This window comes from Oncorhynchus kisutch, linkage group LG11, assembly GCF_002021735.2.
Source record: "Oncorhynchus kisutch isolate 150728-3 linkage group LG11, Okis_V2, whole genome shotgun sequence".
NCBI lineage: Eukaryota > Metazoa > Chordata > Actinopteri > Salmoniformes > Salmonidae > Oncorhynchus > Oncorhynchus kisutch.
The window spans coordinates 62,119,886-62,145,801 of NC_034184.2; the positions used below are offsets into that span (position 1 = coordinate 62,119,886).

At 45.2% G+C, this 25,916-nt stretch overlaps 1 protein-coding gene across 23 annotated transcripts in view; it reads left to right on the top strand.

Moving 5' to 3' along the window:
- The window catches only part of LOC109900186 (protein scribble homolog), a 99,967-nt gene that overhangs the window by 39,828 nt on the left and 34,223 nt on the right, over positions 1–25,916 (top strand). For all 23 annotated transcript variants that reach the window (XM_031836045.1, XM_031836049.1, XM_031836051.1 and 20 more), the window contains exons 2-6: positions 21,453–21,570; positions 22,820–22,898; positions 24,231–24,320; positions 24,601–24,657; positions 25,088–25,151. In XM_031836045.1, the coding sequence (XP_031691905.1) occupies positions 21,453–21,570; positions 22,820–22,898; positions 24,231–24,320; positions 24,601–24,657; positions 25,088–25,151 (408 nt within the window). The remainder of the gene's footprint in view (positions 1–21,452; positions 21,571–22,819; positions 22,899–24,230; positions 24,321–24,600; positions 24,658–25,087; positions 25,152–25,916) is intronic.

The following is a 25,916-nucleotide window of genomic DNA, read 5'->3' on the forward strand; positions in this document are numbered from 1 at the left end:
CTCGCACAGCAAAGATGTTTAGGGACCGGGGGAAAAATGCAATAACTAAACAGAATTTTCAATATTTCCTGTGCAAAATTTTACAGCAAAGATGCAAAATGCAGAAATCGCTCTGCGATCATTGAAATAGTTAAGCTAATTTCAGTTTGACAAAACAAGCAATGTACTGCATAATGTACAGAATCATTGTACTATCTTGCTGTGAAATATATTTTCAATAACCATAGATCTTGCACACCAGCTTCAAAAACTGCTGAAAATACAACAAAGTAAAAGACGCAAGATCGAAACTTGAGAACGAAAAGCATAGAAATAGAACACGTACAACAGAACTACCTCTTAGACTTTCAATGAGTGACAGATCTATAACTACGTTTCTATATGAATTTGGTTGGGTCACCCAAAAAGTTACATATTGAAGCTTTAAGAGAATTAGTTACGATTTCAGTTTTGCTTGAATGTATATTTTGTGTTTGAAATACCATCTTTTGCGATGCTGATAAAGATGGCACCTTTACAGACGGTCCCTAATTGCGCATTCATTCTCTGAAGATGCTAAAAGAAAGAAATTATATTTCCCAACTGCTGTTCCCGAGTAAAACTTTTTACGTTTGGTGTATCATTTTACTGCAAGAACTGCTTAATCCTGCAGGAGTTAATAATGTATTGGGCTATGTGAGAGGTTATATACCTGCGGTCAGTGTCCAGGTTTCAGTTACTATTCTATTTAACCCGTCTGAACAGTACCGTTCCTTTGAGTGCCATATTTAAAAACCCCGTCTTGTGACTGTAGAATGTGCCTCAATCATCACCCATGAAATCTTCTCCAAACATTAGGCTACTGTTCTGGCCCTCTTTATTTTCATCTCTCTATTTTGCAGCTTTTCTCTTGAATTAAACTCCGACATTGTCCAGTTTGCCTCAGGGGATCAACGTAAACTTTTTCTGCCCAAGTTCCCAAAAGCATTTGGCATGTATTTGTCACTTGTACAGTTACTGCGTAGGCCTTAGCTTTAGGGCCTAATACCAGATAAAAAATTGAGAAAAAAAACTCAATATAGCTCTTGTGTTCTGTCCACTCACTCACTGACCTCCCTCATTCATTCTTCGGGTCAGTGTGGATTTGGTTGTTTTGAATAAGAACAATATGATAACTTCTTATCATATTGGGTGGTCCAATGCAGGCTAGGTCTATAGGTGGGGCTAATCTGCAACAACAGCAATGTGCTACAGTGTCGTTAATAAACAAGTAAAAAGGATCCCTTTATTGCTCATGTATTATCAAGTCTAGCCACCGGTTCTCAAATCCGAGCTCATGTCATGTGTATTTGCATATACAGCCAGTGTTGGTGTTTTTGCCACACCCTCTTCTATTTATGGCAACCAGATTTGGTCAACGTTACAGGAATGCCTTGAGGTGGCAGTTCTCCCCCATGCAGGTTTGAGTGCTCACTCTGTGTCATTTCCCTTTCCAAGACAATGCAGTGCTCAAATATACATTGGTAGTGGATGATTGTATCCCTGAAACAGAGAAAGATTAAAGGAATATGCATTGGAAGTCAAAAGACATCCACCTTGCTGCTGCTCATTTTGAATTTGGCTAAAATGCAAATCTCTGTCCTAGGACTCATGTTACACAGGTGAAGTCCATCCATTGCGTGTGTGTGATCATACACACACAATCAATTTGTGTGTGTGTGTCAGGGTTTCTGTTAGTCGGTAACCCATGACATTTTCTCCAAACATTAGACTACTGTTCTGGCCCTCCCTTCTCTTTATTTTCATTTCTCCATTTCGCAGCTTTTCTCTTACTGAAAAAAAAAAATGGAAAACCGATAAATTAAATTGGTACTGGCCAATTGTCCAGGAGGAAGAAGAAAAAATCCCATTGCGATAATGCTTTTTAGACTATTCGTTGACGGAAATGCGTTTGACAGGTCATGCTCATCGGTCTTTGGGTATATTTGCATAATTTAGTGGAATTCAATTGGTGCGTGTGGCTATTCCATAATGTATCTTATTTATCACAAGCACAAAGCATACAGGTTGAGCCTTCTAGCGGAAAACCTGTCAGGCATCGCTTTTATAAGCCCAATCATTACGCAAGAATTCCAAATGCAATTGTGTGTGAAAAAAAAGTTTTGGGATCACGATTTGAAAAGAGCTTCTATTTGTATTTCTCAACAGGTTATTGAAGCCAGCTTCCCATTCGCCATTCAAATGCATAGGCAACGGAAGGCAGGCTTTTATCAGCGCGTCACACAACACCTTGCAATGAGCTGGAGGCAGTATGCATTTTTGTGAAACGTGTAGCTACTTAATTCTTTTGAAACCTGAAAGTTTTAACTAAAATATTATGAGGCCCGTTTTACCTTGCTTCGAAGTAGCCCGAGGCTAAATCCGACCATATCCGTGAAGGCAATTATATTATAAAGACTTCCATATGCCATTGGATCCAGTATCCTATTTCTCACTTTCTTTCATTGTCTGGTAGCCAAATGCACATTAGCGAGTAGCTTACTGCCTTGTGCGCATTGCTACGCTAATCATTTTAGTAAATGCTAGTTATCAACAGGTAAACGTTCTTATCTGTTGCATCAGATTCTTTGCTTTTTAATGTTTTTTGTGTGTGGCCGAGGCGTACTGGTTGTATGAATTTGGGATCTATCTTCCCACAAATGTTTGGGCTATTTCTTTCTCGACACGCTGACAAATAGAATAGGTCAACTTTTCTACTATATGGGGGGGGGATAGTGGATTGACAGTCTCATAGGCAGTAAGTCCTTGAAGCTAAGCAGAGGATCGTTAGCTTCCACTAGCCTTAATTTAAAAAAAAAGTTGTGGATTGTTTTAAATCGCTTTTAAAGTCTGATATTTCATTGTTTTTATTATACATTTCTAAACTCTCTTTTTACTTTGTCATTATGTGTTATTGTGTGTTTGAGGGGAAACATTTAAAAATCAATTTTAGAAATAATGCCGTAACAAAATGTGGAGAAAGTGTAGGGGTGTGAATACTTTCTGACGGCACTGTAATGCTTTATTATAAAAATGTACCATAAAATGCACCCATCTTTCCAAAACATGAAACTCAAGTTTAGGAATGCGAAATGGCGATCTATTCAGCACTCACCGTAAAAGCAGGAACAGTTAGTTCACAGTACTCTTCTCTAGACTGACTGGCGCGGCTACTTTTGGGGATGGTGTCCAGTCTCGCTGTAGCGCCAAGGCAAGATGGGCTTATAGCCATGTAAAGAGCACCCTCTTCAGGACAAATAATGAAATAAGGCATTGTATGAAGCTAACATAGAAAATTGTTTTAATATGGTCATACCGAGGATAATTTAGCTATGATGTACAATTCTATTGGTATTCGCTCTTAGAAAATCAGTGAATAGATTGAACAGATTCATACATGGAAAAGTCAAATTGTGTCTTGAAAATGTCTGTCCTATATCTGAGAGCGATAATAAAAGATCAGGAAATAAAAAATGTTTTGCCATATTTAACAGAAAATATTTGGCACTAAACTACTTCCATAAATGTTTAACTGATGCTGGGCTGCCTTCATACGGGTCTTCTGAGTAAAAGAAAAAGCGACATGTACGTGTTTTGTGAGAATCTCCCCTTTCCACAGAGGGGTCATTTTAGTGTGTAGCCCAAACTGTTCGGGCACTGTTGACAGATTGGCGGTACATGCTTCAGACGAGTCCCGAGATGCTTGTGGGGATCGTAGAGCAAAACGGAGAACTCACAAACACGATGGTGATCTTTCCATAAAGTGGTCATATTAGTTTGTAGGCCCAATAGTTTGTAGGCCAAACTGTTTGGACGCTACAGACAATGTCCGCACCCCCTTGGAAATCTAATTGACATAAATTCCCCATCAAATCCATCTGTTTTCAGCTAGATGCATCTCTTTTGCATGGGCGGCTACTTAATCCACCTCAGAGCGGAAGGCCGCCATTGGTGGATGTGGTGCGTTGAGACGCAGCCTATGGGGGGAAAAAAACATCTCTAGCTTAAACGGATCAATATCAAATTTATTTATAAAGCCCTTCTTACATCAGTTGATATCTCAAAGTGCTGTACAGAAATCCAGCCTAAAACACTAAACGGCAAGCAATGTAGGTGTAGAAGCACGGTGGCTAGGAATAACTCCCTAGAAAGGCCAGAACCTAGAGAGGAACCAGGCTATGAGGTGTGGCCAGTCCTCTACTGGCTGTGCCAGCAGATGGATTTTGATGGGGCGTAACTCTAGGGGTTAAACGCTGATCCGTAAACTGCTATCAGGCTGTAGTCCAGTACTCCCTCCCTACTTTGAATGGTCTCCTTTCTCCTCCTGCACTGGGACGGTTTTACTAACCAAAGCACTGATTTAGTCTCTTGAGTCCCAAATAGCACCTCTTTCTCTTTTTATAGTGCACTTCCTGAGTCCTATAGGCTCTGTTTTAAAAGTGGTGCACTAAATAGGGAATAGGGTGCCATTTGTGATGCAACCTCTGGAGGAGTATCAGGCTGGATTACTTGGTTATTTTTAACCATCTGAAAAGCGCTTTAGAGCTCTGAGCACTGTCTCTGCCAGAGATGCTTTGGTGTACAAATCCACCGTTTGTTTTCTGAGTCAGGCTTTAGTCAAGGCTTCATTTTTTAAATCTAGAATTTGTCAAATTATTTTGCAGCGTTTAAACTTCATCACACATCTAAACTGTGTGACTGAGTTAGGCCTGTAAACAATACCAAACCTTAGCTCAGTGGTTCCCAAACTTTTTCGGGTTCTGTATCGCCAACTGAATTTGGCTCTGCCCGGAGTACCCCTGAAGTACCCTCTCATGCATTTTACCAGTTGGCCTATGGCCTCATGGGTCTTCTCATGTACCCACTGTGGATAGGCCAAGTTCAAGTTTTCATAACAATCGGAAATCGGTATTTTAGGCCACCGATTTGGCTTATTATTATTTATTTTTTTACACCTTTTATTTAATCTATTTAACTAGGCAAGTCGGTTAACACATTCTTATTTTTAATGACTGCCTAGGAACGGTGGGTTAACTGCCTCATTCGGTGGCAGAACGACAGATTTTTACCTTGTCAGCTCGAGGGATTCAATCTTGCAACCTTAGTTAACTAGTCCAACGCTCTAACCACCTGATTACATTGCACTCCACGAGGAGCCTGCCTGTTACGCGAATGCAGTAAGCCAAGGTAAGTTGCTTGCTAGCATTAAACGTATGTTATAAAAAATCAATCAATCATAATCACTAGTTAAACTAGTAATATCATCAACCATGTTTAGTTATCTAGCGTGTCCTGCGTAGCTTCTAATCGATGTGGTGCCTATTGTTGCTCCAATGTGTACCTAACCATAAACATCAATGCCTTTCTTAAAATCAATACACAGAAGTATATATTTTTAAACCAGCATATTTGGCTAGCAGGTTAGCAGGTAATATTAACCAGGTGAAATGGTCACTTCTCTTGCGTTCATTGCACGCTGAGTCAGTGTATATGCAACAGTGTGGGCCGCCTAATTTGTCTGAATTTTACGTAGTTATGACATTGAAGGTTGTACAATGTAACAGGAATATTTAGACTTATGGATGTCACCTGTTAGATAAAATACAGAACGGTTCCGTATTTCACAAAGAATAAACGTCTTGTTTTCGAGTTATTTTCCGGATTCGACCAAAGGCTCGTATTTCTGTGTGTTATTATGTTATAACTAAGTCTGATTTGTTAGAGCAGTCTGACTGAGTGGTGGTAGGCCACAGCAGGCTCGTAAGCATTCATTCAAACAGCACTTTCGTGCGTTTTGCCAGCAGCTCTAAGCTGTGCTTCAAGCATTGCGCTATTTATGACTTCAAGCCTATCAACTCCCGAGATTAGGCTGGTGTAACCGATGTGAAATGGCTAGCTAGTTATCTGGGTATGTGCTAATAGCGTTTCGAGCGTCACTCGCTCTGAGACTTGGAGTGGTTGTTCTCCTTGCTCTGCATGGGTAATGCTGCTTCGAGGGTGGCTGTTGTCGATGTGTTCCTGGTTCGAGCCCAGGTAGGAGCGAGGAGAGTGACTGAAGCTATACTGTCACACTGGCAATAGTAAAGTGCCTATAAGAACATCCAATAGTCAAAGGTTAATGAAATACAAATGGTATAGAGAGAAATAGTCCTATAACTACAACCTAAAACTTCTTACCTGGGAATATTGAAGACTCATGTTAAAAGGAACCACCAGCTTTCATATGTTCTCATGTTCTGAGCAAGGAACTTAAACGTTAGCTTTCTTACATGGCACATATTGCACTTTTACTTTCTTCTCCAACACTTTGTTTCTGCGTTATTTAAATCAAAATGTTTCATTATTTAATTGAGGCTAAATTGATTTTATTGATGTATTATATTAAGTTAAAATAAGTGTTCATTCAGTATTGATGTAATTGTCATTATTACAAATACATTTGTAAAAATCGGCCGATTAATCGGTATCGGCTTTTTTTGGTCCGATTTTTCAATCGGCATTGAAAAATCATAATTGGTCGACCTCTACTACAGGCTAGTCCTGACTCTGTCCTTTACTTTCTTCTCCATGACTATGACATCACAGGCAGGCCTCCCAGGCTTTGTGACGACTTCATCGGCTTTAGTCTTGATCACATGACGGGTCAAAGGGGCCCAGAGGATATATAAATGCAGCTCAGTTTCCATCACAGCGGAAGGTCTCCCTCTTTCTCTACCGCATATAGTGCTGAGCAAGAGGCTGGAATGGGACAGGATACTAAACATGTTTGTTCTATACCGGGGTAATAATCTGCATGCATTTACAGCTTCAAATACCTACCTTAATGTGAACTTCTCATGGTTAGCAATTCTACGCACACCGCAAGTTCACTCTCTCCTGGTCTGATATGCTTGTGCCTCCCATTTAGCAAATTGGGAGTTTTTTTTATTTTAAAGACCTTGTGGTATTTTATCTGTCTAAACACTGTGAGATAAGACTTGAGGAAACCTCCAGCCACTGCTGTAAGTGTACTGTGAGGTTGACTGGTTTTAGATGTAGTTAGAAGTTGTGTGTGTTTGTGGAAGGAGACGCGTGGTTGCTGTGACGTCAGTGTGTGATAAGGGCCTACATGGCACCCAATTTAAAAAATATAATAATTTATTCCCCCCTTTTAGTGCACTACTGCTGACTAGGGTCCATAGAGCTCTGGTCAAAAGTGGGGCATGGAATTGCCATTGTTTTTGTAAATTCTTATCAATGTGTCAAGTAATTATCCTTTTGTTTTCTCATGAATTGGTTGATTCTAATTGTGTTGCCGTCTTGGGGCTCTGTTTCTGTTTTCTAACAGAGCCCCAGGACCAGCTTGCTTAGGGGACTCTTCTCCATGTTCATCTCTCTGTAGGTGATGGTTTTATTATGGAAGGTTTGAGAATTGCTTCCTTTTAAGTTGTTGAATTTAACAGCTCTTTTTCTGGATTTTGATAATTAGCGGTTATCTGCCTAATTCTGCTCTGCATGCATTATTTGAGGATATTTTTGCAGAATTCTACATGCAGAGTCTCAATTTGGTGTTTGTCCCATTTTGTGTATTCTTGGTTGGTGAGCAGACCACAGACCTCACAACCATAAAGGGCAATGGGTTATGTAACTGAAATATTTTTAGCCAGATCCTAATTAGTATGTCGAATTTTACAGATTTCACAGCTTTGAAGTTACCTGTGGCGCTGATGTTTTGGCCGAGGTATGTATGTATATATATATATATATATATATATATATATATATATTTTTTTGTGTGCTCTATGGCAGTGGTGTCTAGATGGAATTTGTGGTTTCTGGCGACTGGACCGTTTTTGGAACACCATTATTTTTGTCTTACTGAGATTTACTGTCAGGGTCCAGGTCTGGCTGAATCTGTGCAGAAGGTCTAGGTGCTGCTGTAGGCCCTTCTTGGTTGGTGACAGAAGCACCAGATCATCAGCAAACATTAGGCATTTGACTTGAGATTCTAGTAGGGTGAGGCCGGGTGCTGCGGACTGTTCTCTTGCCAGTATGTTGAGATGTATGCATGTTGGAGAGGGTGGGGCTTAAGCTGCATCCTTGTCTCACCCCACGGCCCTATGGAAAGAAATTTATTTTTTGCCACATACCGCCTGCTCCATCTGTCTGCTCGCTCCCGTCCCACCAGCACCTCCACAGCTGCAGCAATAGAACGCCAACCTCTCCCTTGCGCAGCTGTTCTCCGTTTCAAAAAATACTTTGCATTTTGAATATCTGACAAATTCATGGTAGTATTTCAATAGTGAAATTACTTCAAACCCCTACCCGTAGTCCAAAATAATATTGCGATATTTAACAGAAGTGCACTATAATAGTGCAGGGTTATTCCGCTCTTACCCTAAAAGGTCTGGAGCCTACTGGTTTTCTGTTCTAGCTGATATTTAATTGCACCCACCTGGTGCCCCTGGGACTAAATCAGTCCCTGATTAGAGGGGAATAATGAAAAAACACAGTGGAACTGGCTGCGAGGTCCAGAGTTGAGTTTGAGGGGGCCTAGGTGATAGGGTGCCAACTGGGACTCAAAGGTAATAAAGGCAGAGTGAGTGCACTCAGGCCTCAGCGATGTGGCGTAATGGAGCGACTCACTGGGTTTGGCCGTGGAGGGGAGGGGTTCTGTGACTGGGATGCAGCACCCCATGTTTTCTCCACCCGTCCCCGCTCAGCCTGGTTGATTGACGGTCTTTCTGGAAGGAGTCCGTCTACTCTCCCCACCATAAGCATTTTTAACCATACTTGTCGTTTACTTAGTAGCTGGCAGTTACTAGCTGCTAAAACCACTATAGGGCAGGCTACGTGAATTATTGTAGCAATTGGTTCCTTAACTGCCTTAGACATCCTGGGTTGACCTACACAGACATTTTAAACAAGATTGCATATGAAAAGGGGAGTTTTAGACATTTGGTTTACATTATTCAGTAATATTCACAGACTAGCTGCTAGCAAAGGGGGGGAAGAGTTGCTCTTAGGCTTTATGATGCGCGGCTAACCTGATTTAGGTTTGGTTCACAAAACTGTCATATACTCGTCTTTGAGTCTCTAGACCAGGCAGTATACTATTACTGTACTCTGAGGGTAATGTGAAGCATTTCCTCTCTGTGCTGTACTCTTAAGGCTGCGTCCTATTCCCTATATAGTGCACAACTTTTGATCAGAGCGTTATTGGGCCCTGTTCAAAAGTAGTGCACTAGTAGCAAATGGGGTGCCATTAGAGACGCAGCCTGAGTGTTGTTCCTCCAGTCTGAACCTGGTTCCTGAATAGCAGTGTGCTCTTCCTGAGGAGCCCGAGACCAGAGCGTCTTGTTTCCTCGCACAGCCACTCCTAACATCCGTGCGTGTCAGACAAACGGGACCTGGAGGCAGCCCCACCGCATAGGCCTGCCCTGCGCTCCTCCACTCCTGACTCATCACTAAAGGGGGAAAGATGGACGGCACGTTAGTGCGGCAATCTCCAGAGTGTGTGTTGGGAGCCTGTTAAGTGTGTGTGCTTACACAGGATATGTATTTATTTATGTACAAAGCATATTAGTGTGTGTGTCTGCGGTAGTGTATAAACTATTGTCAGTGGAATGTGGCTGTGTGAGTGCCTGCGCTTATCGGTCTTTTGTATAAATAGCATTTTGTGTGTATGTGTAACCTGATCCTCTGGGTAGAGAGGGGAACACAGTGAGGCATGGGGTTCTGTCAGCTGGGGTCTGTTGGCAGCAGTACAGGAGAGGACACTGCCCTGCAAAGCCTGGTTGTTTTATTAAAGATCAACACACATGCGTACGGAGAGGGACAAAACATGCCGTTCCATTCTGAGGGCCTGTGGCCTGCATGAGGCCTAGCAGGGGAAACCTAGGAGGCGTCCCATATGGTACGCTATTCCCTATATAGTGCACTACTTTTGACCAGAGCCCTGTGGACCCTGCTCCAAAATAGTGCACTGAATAGTGTGCGGCTTGGGAAACACATTAGGCTACAGCAGCCGGGATTGGCTGGTCCGATCTCTGAGCTGATCACCATAGCATCTCCGGCTCAGCGAGCGAGTAACACAATAGGCTCATCATAGAGCCCCTTTTGAAAACAACACCATCTGACCAGCGGTGACGACCCCTGACCAAAAATCAAGGCCCATCTCATTGCTTTAGATCATTGTGTCTTAATCAATCACTAATATACCGTGTCCCAAATGGCGCGTGATGCCATAGTCAAATGTAGTGCGCTTAAAAAGGAGCTATTGCCATTTGGGGATGCCACAAAGGCTAGTTCATGTAGTCTTTTTATGCTGTATCAGGAGAGGGCAGAGACCAGGGTCCTTTTCACTAGGAACAGACAAACAAAAACCGAAGTGGACAACCTGAACGTGTCCAATAAGAAACGCTTGTTTTCGTTTAGGTTGCTAAACTTTTTGCTACGGTGTGCGTTAATGAATAGGGCTCAGCACCTATCCAGTGTGATGGCTCCCTAGAATAGCACAGCACAGTGAGCATTACAGTCAGGTTTGCTCTGTCAGCTTTGCCCAGGCCAGTCCAAGGACCTTAACACTGCCCACCCTCAGCCTAGATATCCACTGTAGTTTGGGCTGAAATATGCTTCAGTTTAGCTGACCTGTCATGTTCTGTCTTAAACCATGCATCTAAACAGAACATCTATACAGAACAATCTCAAGTTTACCGGCACGGATTGAAACGGGGGTGTTCCCCTTTTCTCTGCTATCTGTAGTGTGTCTGTCCCCTGCACTCACAAAGTGCTGCTGACTGCTGTACTCTTCTCTGGGTTGTGTTGATTTGTGACTGGGTGACTTAGCAAAGTGACTTACGGGACAGGTGCTAGCCAGAGGGCAGTCACAGCCTGTCGGGCCACCCTAACCACACCCAGGCAGGCAGCTCTGTGTGACCCAGATAGCTAACCACTGCAGGTGAACTGGAAGTGTTTAGGAGGAGTTAGGAGTTTGTTGACTACTGACTACTTACATATGCTGTACTGGAAGCCACACACAGTGACCGTACACACCAACACAAACTGTACACACAATTGTGTGCAGAGTAGAGGGGCATGATGTGTGACATGGCTAATGTGATTATATATGTTCTTTTTAAAGTAAATGCATAGAACAGGCCATTACCGGTTTGTTTATGGACCCATGTGCACAGTAGATTGTGTGTGAGATATAGAGATGTTTCCACCTGCACTCTTTAGTGACACACGGGGTGTGTGGGAGATTGGGGTTTGAGGAAGTGGAACGGTTAGGGTAATAGAGGTGAGGTCACTAGCATGCCAGACTGAACCACTCAACACTGTCAACAGACGAGGGCTTTCGCCCCGGGCTGAACCGTTAAGCACAGACTAAGAGGGGTAAGCACCTCCACGGAGCACAGACGTGTCACTGGGGCACGCGTCCATAAAGTGTCTCGGTATGTGTTGTGGTCAGTGTTGAAAACTCACGAGAAAGGCATCTCAACGTGCATGTGACATTAAAAACTTGTAAAATGACTCTCCTGTGGGAATGCCGTTGTTTATCTTCTCTTCCTCATTAATAATCCACCATTTAAATGTCTCCCTCTCTGCTCTCTCCCACTCCCCCCCCCTTCCTTCTCCTGTCTATCCCTCTCCTTTTGAGTCATTCCTGCTTTTTGTCTTCATTGCTGTCTTTCAAGTCCCCCCCCCCCCAAACCCCCAAACCCTCCATTTCCAGACCATTCTTTCCCCCCTCTCTGAATAATGGTGGAAACCCCCATCTTAGCCAGTGGGAGGGGAGACGAGTCGGCCGACCTGTGACGGACAGCTTTGTATGGGGCTGGCCGCTCGGCCGCTCACCCTTTGTTCCCATGCCAAGTAAAATGGAGGGAAAGGAGAGCGAGGTGGAGAGGGGTGGTGGATGGGGTAGGGGCTTCATTCATGTGTTGAGCTGGGGCTTTTGGTTTTCAGTCCCTGTGGTGCGAGAGGGGAGGGGCACACGACGACCCTGTTGTAACAGCACAACAGTGGAACTATTTAACTCACCGGTACTCCACCGGCACGCTACAGGCAGGGCTTGGAAATAACTATTTTATTATACACGGCAGGGAGATGGGGGTGGGGGCCACAAAAAAAACTGAACTCATGAGGGCCTGTAGTGGCTTGTTGGTCTGCGTACCCACATACATCTTAGCGGCCTCCCTGATGAGAGCGAAATTAGTTTTAAAGTTAATTTCATGCAATTCTACACATTTTGCCATAGGGTGGAGGCAAATGTTTGCAGTTTTTAATATATTAACTGATGATCTATGGGCCCCACCCCGGTTGGTAATTCAACCATGCTTTACTAACTTACAATCTAAAAAAAATGTAGCTGACATGGGCTAATTGAGTAACTGCACAACCAAATTTTTAAATTGTACCTTGTGTATTCTATTATTCTAACTCAACTATAAGTTGAGGCCCCGACTGAGTTCCAAAAATAAGTTGTGAAATTGGTCCACGGGCCTACAAAAGGGAGGCCTATGCCCATCCCTGATATAGGGTGTCCAATCAAAATGCTTCTTTTGACCAATGGGTAAAAAGTCAATTGTGTAGCTGGTCCCAACCTCCTATCTCTATCATAATCTGTTCAAAAGTCTTCACCCGTGTAGGATGGCCAAAATTAGGGTGACAGTCCAATGGAGGCCAAAGGAAATAGTGGTCAAAAATGAGGACAATAGCTTTGTCAGCTAGGTTGGATGCTGTGCAAGAATTAAGGCTAACTGACAGGCTCACCGTTGAACTCTTTATTCTTGAGTCTGATTTTGAGACGTAATATTTTTACATTTAATTCAGCTCGTGTCACGCTAATTTAGCTTTTTACCACCCGAGGAAACCACGTTGCAGACGACCACCGACGTGAAATCCTCAAGTCGCTGTGAGAAAGCAGCACCGCTCCATCAAGAGCTTGGTGCTTATTATCGGATGTATTCGCTTACAAAATCCTACTTTTTGGACATAATGCTAATGAATGTGTTGGAGGAAGAAGCCACCGAACAATTCAGAACACGAAGAATCATATTTGTCTTGGAAAATGTCATTTTATAACCGAAAGGAAGTTAACACACTTGTGATGAGCAGAGTTGGGTAGACATTAGGGGTGTTAACTGTACACGAACAGGGACCTCTGTTTTGGTCCGCACTGTGAACCCGAATGAATCCATAAAAAAGTAAAAACACTAGGCCTATATAGCCTATCCTGAGTTGTATGCCATTGCCGCATATAAATCTGAGCTGAAAAACATTGTAGGCTATTGCGTTAAAACTACTAGCGCCTAGGTGCACGTTGTAAACAAAATTCTAATCATAACTGGGGCATTTCAAACTATCCTTTTGTGAGGTGCAGCCTGGAACTAGTTCTGTACGACGACGAGTGGTGGGGTTGATAAACCAGAATTGGAGGATCCTCCATTTAAATCTCCAGTTTGGCAACATTTTGGGTTCACAGTGGATTAGGCTCTCTGACAGTAGGGTTGTGGATAAAAACGTAAACAATCACGTCGCCACTGCTCAACGAGAGTAGCCTATGAAGAGTGGCACGTGTAGCTTGTTGTTGTCGGCCAGTCACAAGTCATCAACGCGACACTACAGTCATAGCCTACGTGTGTGGCAAAGCAAGATTATCTAATTAATGGGAGATGGAATTAAAATATTGGAATTAAAAGTTAAATGAAAATGATATGCTACAACGACCAAGAGCCTACAGCTACTTAATAATCTGAATGGAGGTGTTGTAACTGTAGGATAAGAAAGCACATGCCGCCTCAATTAGCCTAGTTAGCTTAGCTAGCTAACTAGCTTCTCTCGGTTTGATGCAGTCAAGACGGGTACTATATAATCACATTAAATAACCTAGCTATGACGAACTAGAAGTTAGTATACTAGCGTGAGTTGGCTTGGTATGGTTGGTTGCTGTCTCTCTCCCTGCTCCGTGTGACTCGCTCACAGTACACATACCGCATGGCCCCTCCTACGCCTGCTAGAGCGTCTCTCGCTTTATCAGCTCTGGTTAATAAAGTAGCTTACAAATGAACTTTTCTGCTGCTTCCCTCACAAATATTTGGACCTGTGAAGACCTCTACAACACAACCATCCCTGTCACAATAGACAACGCCAAGAACATTGTGAATGCTGTCACAGAAGCTGGACTTCGTCCACTGATAGGGTGCTTTTTTAAAGTTTTTTGCATCTTTTGCCAAAAAACTTGACATTTCTTTTTCCCTCAAAAGTGGGACCCCAAAACCTCAACACGTATCAAACCGTAGGTTTGGTGAACCTTTACACCCCTACTGGACACCCTATATTACATTATGGATTACATTAATCGACTTAATTGAAGTCAAACGCATGATTGAGAGATTGGACAGGAGAGCTGGGACACAAGATCTGTGTCCCAAATGGTATCCTTTTCCCTTTGTAGTGCAATACTTTTCAAACGTAGTTCACTATGTAGGGATTTGGATATGCCATTTGGGATGCACACATGCTTTCACATGCCAGTATCAGAAGGAACCTCAACCGGTTTGTTTCTCTACGTCTCTTTCCCCAGTTATCACCATTCTAGTAGTACTGGAAGGAAACCAGCAGTACAGTAGTGTTTATACCGCAACAGACTGCACTGGTGCTATGTATAGAATAATATGAGTGTTGTCATGACATGAGGCCTCCTATTCAAGTGACTGGCCAAGTTACTCCCTCAACCAAATCCTTCCAGAGCTGCTCTTCTCTCCAGCCGGGGTCCTGAAAGAGGAGGCCATCACAAAAGCATTTGTTCCCCATGACTCTCTCTCCCTCCAGTCCCCTTCCCCCCTTTTCAGCCCCTCACCCCCAGCTGTGTGTGTAGAGCTAGGATGTGATTAGTAAGAGTGGTGGAGTAGTGTTTGGCACTGGATTAACTAGGAGACGGAGGAGAATGACTACAATAGACCGCACCGCCCAATGTGGCTTCCACTCATATCAAATTGTATTTGTCACATGCGCTGAATACAACAGGTTTTACCGTGAAATGCTTACTTACAAGCCCTTAACAAACATTGCAGTTCAAGAAATAGTTAACAAATGGACTGAAGTTTAAAAAAAATATTTTTAAAATATAATAGTAACACAAGAAAATGACATAATAACGAGGCTATATACAGGGGATACAACCGGGGCAATGTGTGGGGGTACAAGTTAGTCTGTAATTTGTAGCGTGACTATGCATAGATGATAAACAGTGTGCAGCAGCAGTGTGAAAGCAAAGGGGGTGACCAATGTAGATATTCTGGTTGGCAATTTGATCAATTGTTCAGCAGTCTTATGGCTTGGGGGTAGAAGTTGTTAAAGAGCCTTTTGGTCTTGGTGCTCCGGTACCGCTTGCCATGCGGTAGCAGAGAGAACAGTCTATGACTTGGGTGACTAGAGTCTAGGACAATTGTTTTGGGACTTCCTCTGACACCGCCTAGTATATAGGTCCTGGATGTTAGGTATCTTGGTCCCAGTGATGTACTGGGCTGTATGCACCACCCTCTGTAGTGCCTTACGGTCAGATGCCGAGCAGTTGCCATACCAGGCAGTGATGCAACCAGTCAGGATGCTCTCGATGGTGCAGCTGTAGAACCTTTTGAGAATCTGATGACCCATGCCAAATCTTTTCAGTCTCCTGAGGGGGAAAATGTGTTGTCGTGCCCTCTTCACAACTGTCTTGGTGTGTTTGGATCATGATAGTTGAGTGATGTGGACACCAAGGCACTTGAAACTCTCGACCTGCTCCACTTCAGCCCCGTCGACATTAATTGGCGCCTGTTCGGTCCTCCTTTTCCTGTAGACCATGATCAGTTCCTTTTGTCTTGATCATGTTGAGGGAGAGGTTGTTGTCCTGGCACCACACTGCCTGTTCTCTGACCTCCTCCCTGTAGGCTGTCTCGTCTTTGTCGGTGATCAGGCCTACCACCGTTGTCGTCTGCAAACTTAATGATGGTGTTGGAGTCGTACTTGGCCACACAGTCATGGGTGAACAGGAAGTACAGGAGGGACTAAGCACGCACCTCTGAGGGGCCCCGGTATTGAGGATCAGCGTGGCAGATGTGTTGAGGCCTAACCGTACCACTCCCTGATGAAAAAAGAAGAGGTTGAGAAACGGAGGGGAAAATTAAGAGGGGGGGAGGGATTGAGAGTGATAATATCAATGCTATGTAATTCCACTTCCTCCTTCCTCCCCGTAGCCAGCTTGGAAATGTGTGTACAGTAGTCCCATTGATCAGATGGTTGAGCGCTTAGTTAATTCAGGCCAGAAAGGCTATCTCAGCCCATGTTGAAGAAACTCTGCTTGAACTGTGCCCCACTGATTTGGTCAGTGTTTCTGCCAAAGAGATTAACCTATCAATCTCTCTGGTTTTTCCACTCAAAATTATGTTCATTGCTTGTCTGGCCTCAACAGTGACTTAGGGTTTCTCCAGATTCATAACTCTAGGGCAACAACAGGATACTACAGAACAGCAGCCCTGTCTGGGCTTTTCATTAGCCTTTTGAACATTGTGTGTGTGTGTGTGTGTGTGTGTGATAGTTTGATTGGAGAGCAGCTTGAGGCTAAATGAAGTCACTTGACTAGAACACTGAAGCCTCTGTCTGTCCCATGGAGCTTCAGCTCAGCAACGCACCTTTACTCAACACACATAACCCTCTTACTGTATGTCCCTGTCCCCCTCTCTTCCCTCTGTTAGTTGTGGTTCACTTTTGGTCAGGGCTGTGTAAAGCAAAGTCTGGGGTATACCCCTTGTGTCTGGGGTGTATTCACTAGGAAGCAAACTGACCACAACGGGGAGGGTCTACCTGAATTTGTCCAATAAGAAACTCCTGTTTCTGTTGCAAAACATTGCTACGGTGAGCACTAATGAATACATTCCATGTGTGGGCTTTCTTCTTATGGGCTCCCAAGTAACCTCACCGCTAACTTGTGCTTGGAAATGACCGTGATCATCAACATACACATATATATAATGGCAGTATGTGTGTGTACACACACACGTCCGCTGCACTGTAGGTTATGGGCCTTGCGGTCTCAGGACACACACAAACACACACGCGCTCATTTCTCCCCGTGGATTTACTGCTCTATTCCAGCACACACACACACCACTAAAACCAACCATGAACCGACGCTCGTACACATAAACACGCAGATATGCACATGAACCGTTCTCCTTCCTCACCTACAGTAGCGACGATCTAACCTAACCGCCCTTAATAAGCCTCTGTAAACCGTACAAGCTGTGTGTATACTGGCAGGTGAATAATTGCTCACGCAGCTCGGAAAGTTATGTCAACCCTGGCGAAGTACGCTCCACAAGTTCAAATGAAATCTGCTGTTTTATGGCTGCCTTCAAGGAATAACACCATCTGAGAGAAAGGAGACTCTCTCTCACTCTCACACCTTAACCCTGAGAGGGGTGTAGATAAGCCAAGACAGGCTTCAGCTGTGTTTTTGGGGAGTTGCAGATGGGACCCTCCCAGCGCCCAGTGCTACTTGTCACTACTCACACACACACTGCTCCTGTGGGGTGCTCTCGTATACATCATCCAAGCAATTCTCTGTCATCGTCCTCATGGGTGGCCAGGTCTCACTGACTGACTCCACAATGAGTTGAAGTCAGGCTACAACCTGCAGTAATCTAGTAACATGGTTGGCATGGTACAGTCAGTGGCATTTCAACATCAGTCTCATCATTCATCCAATGTTTGAGAGCTTTTTCATTGGACTAACGTTGAGACTAATCTAGGGCTGTTGTGGGGACCGTATTACCGCCACACCGGCGGTCACTAGTTATGAAGGTACTCAAATGACTGTTTGTTCACGCTAATTAGGCTGCTCTGATACTGCTGATGGTCATTAGTATCCTACCAAACTTGCTAACTGCCTGGTACACAGCACTTTCATTGTCCCTCTAATCACTCTGACATCAATGCAAATGTGATTGAAAATCTAATCAAACATTTCATGAGAGCCCATGAGCTCATGTTGCGCAACATTTCTACAGGCTATGCAATTGCGTGAGAAAACAGAGTGATGGCCTTTACTTAAAAAGAGGATCCCATCAGCTTTCTATAGGCTAGGCCTATTTTATATTGTATTTATTTCTCAACTTTACTAATATTAAGCACATTGCTTATATTTACAACAGGAGTATAGCGTACCTGGCTGGCATGACAATAAACCATGTGGAAAAGCGTCCTCCATTCACTATTGAAGTGCACAGATGACATGTATTTTATCACTTGTGAATGATGGCCAGCATAAGAAACAATGCCTTTTTTTTTTTTGGAACTTGTTAGAATCATAGTCGCACACCTCATGTAGCCTAGTCCGTAGGCCTATATGTTTTAATAAGGTTTGTATCACAACTAGAGTGGACAAATAACTTCTACAAATGAAGCACATTTGAATCCGCTTTACAAGAGGTGTAGGAGCCTACAAGTTAAGACCGACATCGGGAACGCAACTGCGCGCGTCCATATCCAGTTCCTGAGGTGCATATTGAAGATCTTGGCAGAACAGTCCACATTTTGTCAGCCAAAAAGATGATTAGGCCTAACAAACAGCATGAGCACTAGGCTATATCAATCTACTGATGTCTGTCTTTACTTGTAGCCTGTGAGAAAGTTTCCAATCACGTGATTGAGCCATGCGAGACACTTCGAATTGCGCATCACACCCAGGGTGAAGGGCACAATGCAGCACTCCAAGCCGCAAAAGGCCTGGATTTTTTTTTAGGGTGCATTACCGCCACAAAGAGAATGCCGGCGAGAAATTCGAGGCATTATCAAGTGCTTGTCAAATTGTGAATGAGAGACTGATACATTTTTTACAGGCTGCGCAAAAAAACTAAGCAGAGCTCATGCCTTTTCAAGCAACTTTTTTCAAATCATCATTAGTCTCATCATGCAGCCTTGTATTAAAAATCAAAACATATAGCCCAACGTTTGTACAACCACTGAAGTTACATTAATAACTCTAGCAGTACCTATTTATTAGTTAACCGCTCAACACAGAATAGCTGCGTATGTACACTCCCTCAAGTTGTTGTTTTGGAGAAAAAATATATATTTTTATTCTCCGACTTGACTTGGGAATGGGCGTTTTATGTAGAAGCACCAGAGAGGAGACTGTATGACCGTGATGCGGCTGTGTTGGCTGGCCACTGCAGCGGGCTGAATGGCCGTCTTTGTCAGTGGGGCATAATCGCCCGTTCTCGGGACTGATTGCATTACGGCAGGCCAGCCTGCCCCTCACTGACTGGGTTCTGGAGAGACTTTCTGTGTCCCAAATAGCACCTTAGTTCCTTTTTGTAGTGCACTACTTTTGACCTAGGCCCATAGGAATAGGGTCCATTTGGACTGCAGACTCCGAGAGGGGAAGGGGAGGGAGGTATGGAACGTATCAAGAAGCTTTAATCTACATTGGTATGGTCTCGCATGGAGGAGTCTTTCCCTCAACTGTTTTGGTGTCTCCTGTTGTCCTGACTTATGTGGTTGATATGGGAACTGATGAACAAATGTGTCTGTCTCTGTGTCCATGAACTTAGTTGACTCCTGTTGAATGTCTGTCTGTTGGTTGGCAGAATACGAAGGGAGGGGGTGGGGGGGGGGGCATGCTCTCCCATGGCTCTAGAGTAAACTGTTATGCTAGGGGCGGGTGATTGCTCTCTCTGGGTCTGTCTTCCATCTGGGCCCGAGCTGCAGTTCACATGGTCCCCCAGCTCTTATTTCCTCTTCCGGTCACCTGATGCCTTTCACCTGCCAGAGCCACTGTACGCTGCCCACAACAGCTCTCCCTGCCAGCTGCCAGACCTGGCCCTGCCACACGCATGCACACACTCACTCTTACTCACTCTCTCGTGCGCGCACACACACGCCATCACGTGCACACACTCCTTGGTGAGAGAGTGCAGCTCACCACCCGGTACCAACCAAATACAATATATTCTAACTAAGAGAACAGGAAGTATTCTTCCCTCTGGCAGTTTAATTGTAGAGCTGTTTTCTAGCATGTCATATTGTTTGCATCCCAAATGGCACCCTATTCCCTACATAGTGGACTACTTTCGACCAGAGCCCTATGAAGTAGTCCAATATGTAGGGAATAGCATGCCATTTGAGATGCAGATATTGTGTGTCTACTCCATTGTTGCCTGTCGGCCAGAAACTCAACAACACGAAGCACAAAGGGAGCCCTCGATTCACTCAATCGATATGCCTAAGAACGTTTATGCAACTTCCCCTAGAGACAGGAGTTTTGCAGTGGAATTGTGAAACACCTTGATTGGTGGGAACCAGTTAGCAATTTCCAAGATTTTCACGTTAATCATGTCAAACACACAAACCGATGCCTTTCACTCAAGGAAATCCAATATGTCACATTTAAGTTGAGTGTATCAAAGTCGATTTTTGGTTCAGGCTCCATGTCTCCTGATGACTTGGAATGGTATTCTGATTCAGAATCATGGATGTCTGAGTTCCTTCACATTGAATGATTGCTATGATGCCCTCATTGCCCTATCAGACACTGGCCCTCTGTGGCTGCAGACTCACGGGGATGATTGAGTATTTAATGGCTGCATAGTTTGGGACCTGTTCCCTATGTCTGCCTGCCAGGCCGTGTAGCAGAGGACACACCGCCTGCCCGCCCAGCCACCCGGTGCTGCCTGCCTGCTGGAGGAATGTTCTGAATGCCGTCCCCTACCCTTTCAACAACCAGCCTCTTGTGAAAATACTTGGCAACGCAGCCCGGGCCTGAGCAGAGCTCTCCTATCCAAAGCCACTGTTATTTGTCCGCCATTGCCATAGTGACGCGAGGAGGGGTTTAAGGACATGCCGATGGAATCGGTTCAAAGAAAGCTGTAGGCTAGGCCCATTCTGGTAAAAATACAAGGACTTGTGTCGTGGTATGTTTCTGATCACGTGTTTGCAACCTGCGGTTTGACAGTCTACAGAGTGTGGTTTGAGGGGTTGATGGAGTGGAGAGAATTGAGCTGGGAGAAATGCTGATAACTTGTGCACTGCATCAAAAGTTCCACAATCTAACTTCTGGTGAACAGCACGATATACAGTCGATTGAGCTCAACCCTCTGCATTTAGGTGCCCCTGCCAACTCTTTGATCGCATTGACAAATGTTGAGTTGACTGTTTGGGTTTAGCATACATGCTGCAGTTTGAGAGTGTCTTAACCCAGTGGGAGTTTAGATAGGTTAGTGACTTGAAGGCTTCGATGGAAAGGGGTCATCGTCTGACCCGGGTCCTTTTCCAAAAAGAAAACGTTGATGGCATTTTTCAATGCGTTGGTGCTCTTATTTAACAAAAGCTGACGTGTTTTGCAAAACACTATCTTTTTGTCCAAGCTTTTTGTTGTCCTAACCCAGTAATTCCCTGTGTCTGTTCAGCCTTTCTTTAGACTTCTGAACCTGCGGAAGCTGGGCCTGAGTGACAATGAGATCCAGAGGCTCCCTCCTGAGGTGGCCAACTTCATGCAGCTGGTGGAGCTTGACATCTCCAGAAACGGTTAGGACACACACACACACACACACACACACACACACACACACACACACACACACACACACACACACACTTTGTCGGTGGCCCCCTCTGCTGGGGTCAAAACCAGGTTCAATACCAGCATATTGCAACTATGCATGCAAATTACCACAATGAACAGACAATTATTTTAACGACCAACTAATAAATAACAAATGCTTCTTTGGCAAGCATGCTGCAAACACCACTTTCAGAGAACCAGCAAGAAAGTAAGACCAGACAAGCTTCACAAAATACGAGCAAGCAGGCAATCGCCTTATAGACCAATAGAAACGTATTCTGTGGCAGACAGTACAGTACCAACAAGCTGAAAACAACACATTCAACTCACCCATGGCCCAACTCACTCCTGGCCTTGCCAGGCCTGGTAGTTAAACACGGACACAGAAGGGCATGTAAGGAAAAGTGATCTGGGATCTAAACTCTACATATACCCCCTAGAAACCAATGCCAGGCGCTCAAGTCAATCCCGCCCTCGATCGTACATGTCAAACCGATCTCAAATGATTCCTGCTTTATTTAGTCCTAGTAGTCGCTGCCCTCTGTCCTTGCTGTAAATATCACATAGTGGGGAGTGTTTATATGAGACATCTGTCCTGCTGCCACAGACCGACTGCATCGGGCTGCCAGCCGAGCCAAGAGCTGTGGGAGATGTGGCCTAACGACTTAGTCCATCTGTGCTCAGCTACTGCTGCCTTGGTTCTATTGCCCAGGAGAGTAACACACTAACCAGTCTCCATGTGTCGGACCAGCCTCCTAAACCTAGCATGGATTTCATATCTTGTGTAGGTTAGGGCCAAGTTCTGGCAGTATACATACATCTAAGGTTCAGATACAGACCAACCTTAATGTAGTCCCCCAAAGAGAGAGAGTGAGTGTGTGTGCGCACGTCAAGCGATTTTAAATGGTACCTATCAGGCTGATGACATTGACACTGACTGTTACTTGAATGTCTCATGTACAGTAAGAACAATATGTTGATTATCATAGTCTTGTCAATGAGAACAGGTGAAGGGGTTTTCTCTTCATCCTCTTTTCTGCCCCATCCATCCCTGTTCTTTGTCCCCCTCTCCCCTCATCACCAGCCCATCTGCTAGTGATTACAAGGGAGGGGAACCTGAAATGGTGGTCTAAGTAGAATGTGACCCCGCTGTCTGTCTATGGTGCTGAGTGTGCCCCCCCCCCCCCACCCACCAACTCGCTCTCTCCGCAGACATTCCTGAGATCCCCGAGAGCATTAAGTTCTGCAAGGCGTTGGAGATTGCAGACTTCAGTGGAAACCCCCTCTCCAGGTTAGTGGATCAGTCTAGGGCCACCTCTCTCTCTCTCTCTCTCTCTCTCTCTCTCTCGGTCTTTCCTGTTTCCTTTGAGGACATGTCTGGGCCATACTAAGTTATCATTTGAGATACGTGGGGGGGTGCACTTCACTAGTTCATTGTCATACTTGTGCCATATTGTGATTATTTCCGTAATGGCCTTGAAGATAAACAACTCCAAACAATGAAATGGACAAAGAAATATTTTAACAAGTTGCTATATATTTATATCTCAAGTTGTCGCCCAGATGTGTCAAAGGCTCAGAGAAGGCCCTTTCTCAGTACTAGATTATGTACATGAGCGAAACGGTACATGAGCAAAACGCCTGGAGGAGAACGAGGCTTTGTGAGGCAACAGTACGCTGTTCACTGACCCAGAAACTAGCATGGTATTACAGAAGTGGAATGCTCGACCAAGGCAAACCCTCTCTCTGCTGCAGCTTCCTCCTATAGAATAGGAAACTAACTGTTGGCAGCAGTGGTGATGGTGAGTGCTTTGTCAGATGGATCTGGCCACATAATGTGTGTCCGTCCCAAATGGCACCCTATTCCCTATATAGTGCACTACAGGCCCTGATCAAAAATAGTGCACAGTAAAGGGAATAATGTGCCATTTGGGACATACCCATAAGCAGGGGAGGAAGCTATTCCAACTGCTTCAAGGGCTGATGTTGAAGGGCCATTGAGAAACTACCTACTTTCTCTCGTGTTCTCGTTTCGCTCGCTCGCTCCCCCTCTCCGCTCACTCGCTCCCCCTCTCCGCTCGCTCGCTCCCCCCCCTCCGCTCGCTCGCTCCCCCCCCTCCGCTCGCTCGCTCCCCCCCCTCCGCTCGCTCGCTCCCCCCCCTCCGCTCGCTCGCTCCCCCCCTCCGCACGCTCGCTCCCCCCCTCGCTCCCCCCCCCCCGCACGCTCGCTCCCCCCTCTGCACGCTCCGCACGCTCGCTCGACCCCTCCCTCCCCCCCCCCCCCCCGCACGCACGCACGCTCGCTCGACCCCTCCCTCCCTCCCCCCGCACGCACGCTCGCTCGACCCCTCCCTCCCTCCCCCCCCCCGCACGCACGCTCGCTCGACCCCTCCCTCCCCCCCGCACGCTCGCTCGACCCCTCCCTCCCGCACGCTCGCTCGACCCCTCCCGCACGCACGCTCGCTCGACCCCTCCCGCACGCTCGCTCGCTCGACCCCTCCCTCCCCCGGCACGCTCGCTCGCTCGACCCCTCCCTCCCCCGGCACGCTCGCTCTCCGCCCTCTCATGCTCACTCCTTCTCCCTTTCCATCTGTTTTCCTGTCTTCTGTCCTCTCATCACTAGGTTGCCTGATGGTTTCACTCAGCTGCGAGGGCTCGCCCACCTGGCCCTCAACGACGTGTCACTGCAGACACTGCCCAACGACATAGGAAAGTAAGTACACACACCAACGAAATATGCAGACCAACCACCTTGCATGAATGGATATTTGAACTCCGACACGGGTTTCCTTCTTGCTCTAAACATTTGAACTCCTCGCTCTGTAAAATGACAGACATTGGTACAGGCCTAATTACATGACACAGTGGGCTCTCAGACAGACAGACTGACTGCTCTGAGTGACCAGATGGATGAGGCCCATCGCCATGCCAAGTTAACCAGGACCAGCAGACACCCCATCTGACTAACCTCTTCTCCTCCCTCTCTCCTGCAGCCTGGCCAACCTGGTGACGCTGGAGCTCAGGGAGAACCTGCTCAAGTCCCTGCCCACGTAAGTGCCCTCTTTAGCCTGGCATAGTTCCCAGCCTCCCTTCATGCTAGCAAAGGTGGTTGTTTCCTAAAAAGGAGTCCTTGATGATATGACTAGTGATTTGAAGCACAATGGAGTCCTCAATCATCACTAGTGTATCTGTTCACTAGTTAACCGCAGTAGTAGCTCTCTTCTCTTTCGATGCAGTTGTTGTCATAGGGACAGACTGGCTGAATGACAAGCTTGTCGTGACTGTGTGAGAGATTGGGGCGTGACGGTTATCCATTTAGCCTATCTGGTTCTGACTGTAACAGTCCAGACGTCGTCTTGATGTGTTTCTGTATAGATTACAAATCTGTTCTAAAACTGAGTGTGTTTCAACAAGACTGTGTCTATGCAGTAGTCCCCATTTACTTCAGGGTTTCTATGATCGATTGTTCCTCTTATCCAGGTCGCTCTCTTTTCTGGTGAAACTGGAACAGCTGGACCTGGGCAGCAATGAACTGGAAGTGTTGGTAAGAACAAGCTCCAAATGACACCCTATTCCATATATATATATATATATATTCCCATGCTCAAACAAACAGGACTCAAGGGTACAACTACAGATGTGTCCCAAATGGCACCCTATTCTCTTCCTAGTGCATGAGGGCTCTGGTAAAAGTAGTAGTACTATATATATCGCGCTATGGGCCCTCATGCACTATGAAGAGAATAGGGTGCCCTTTGGGACACATCCGTAGTTGTACCCTTGAGTCCTGTTTGTTTGAGCATGGGAACGCCTGCCTGGCTAGCCTTCTCATTGGGACAGGGTAAACAGTGCCTGTTGAGCTGACAAGGGCGTAGGCTGAGCAAACAACCTGACGTCATGCTTACCCGCCTGACAACCCTGCCTGTCATACTGTACACTGCTCAGCCCTGACAGGGATGCTAAGTCATTTAATGTAATGTATCACTCAAATACAGTCTGGGGTCATTTCTACAGGTTTTGTGTTCTCTGGGATTGATTCCCAATGCCTTTTTTTTGGAGCTCAAAGTGAATTGCCCTGCAGGGATATAGAAAGATTTTTTTTTCTCCTCAAATTGAAGTTGAACAGGACCCATCTTGTTTTGGATAGCAACATGCTTTGATCTGTTTGGTGTATGGGCATAGCCAACAGGAACAGTGTGTGGGTGTGCATATATAGTTCGTTTTTTCAGTTGAATCTTGCCCCCTTCCGCAGCCATTTGGGGACCCCAGAGTGGAATGGGAGTATTTTGGGGCGTATGATGTGTGGTTA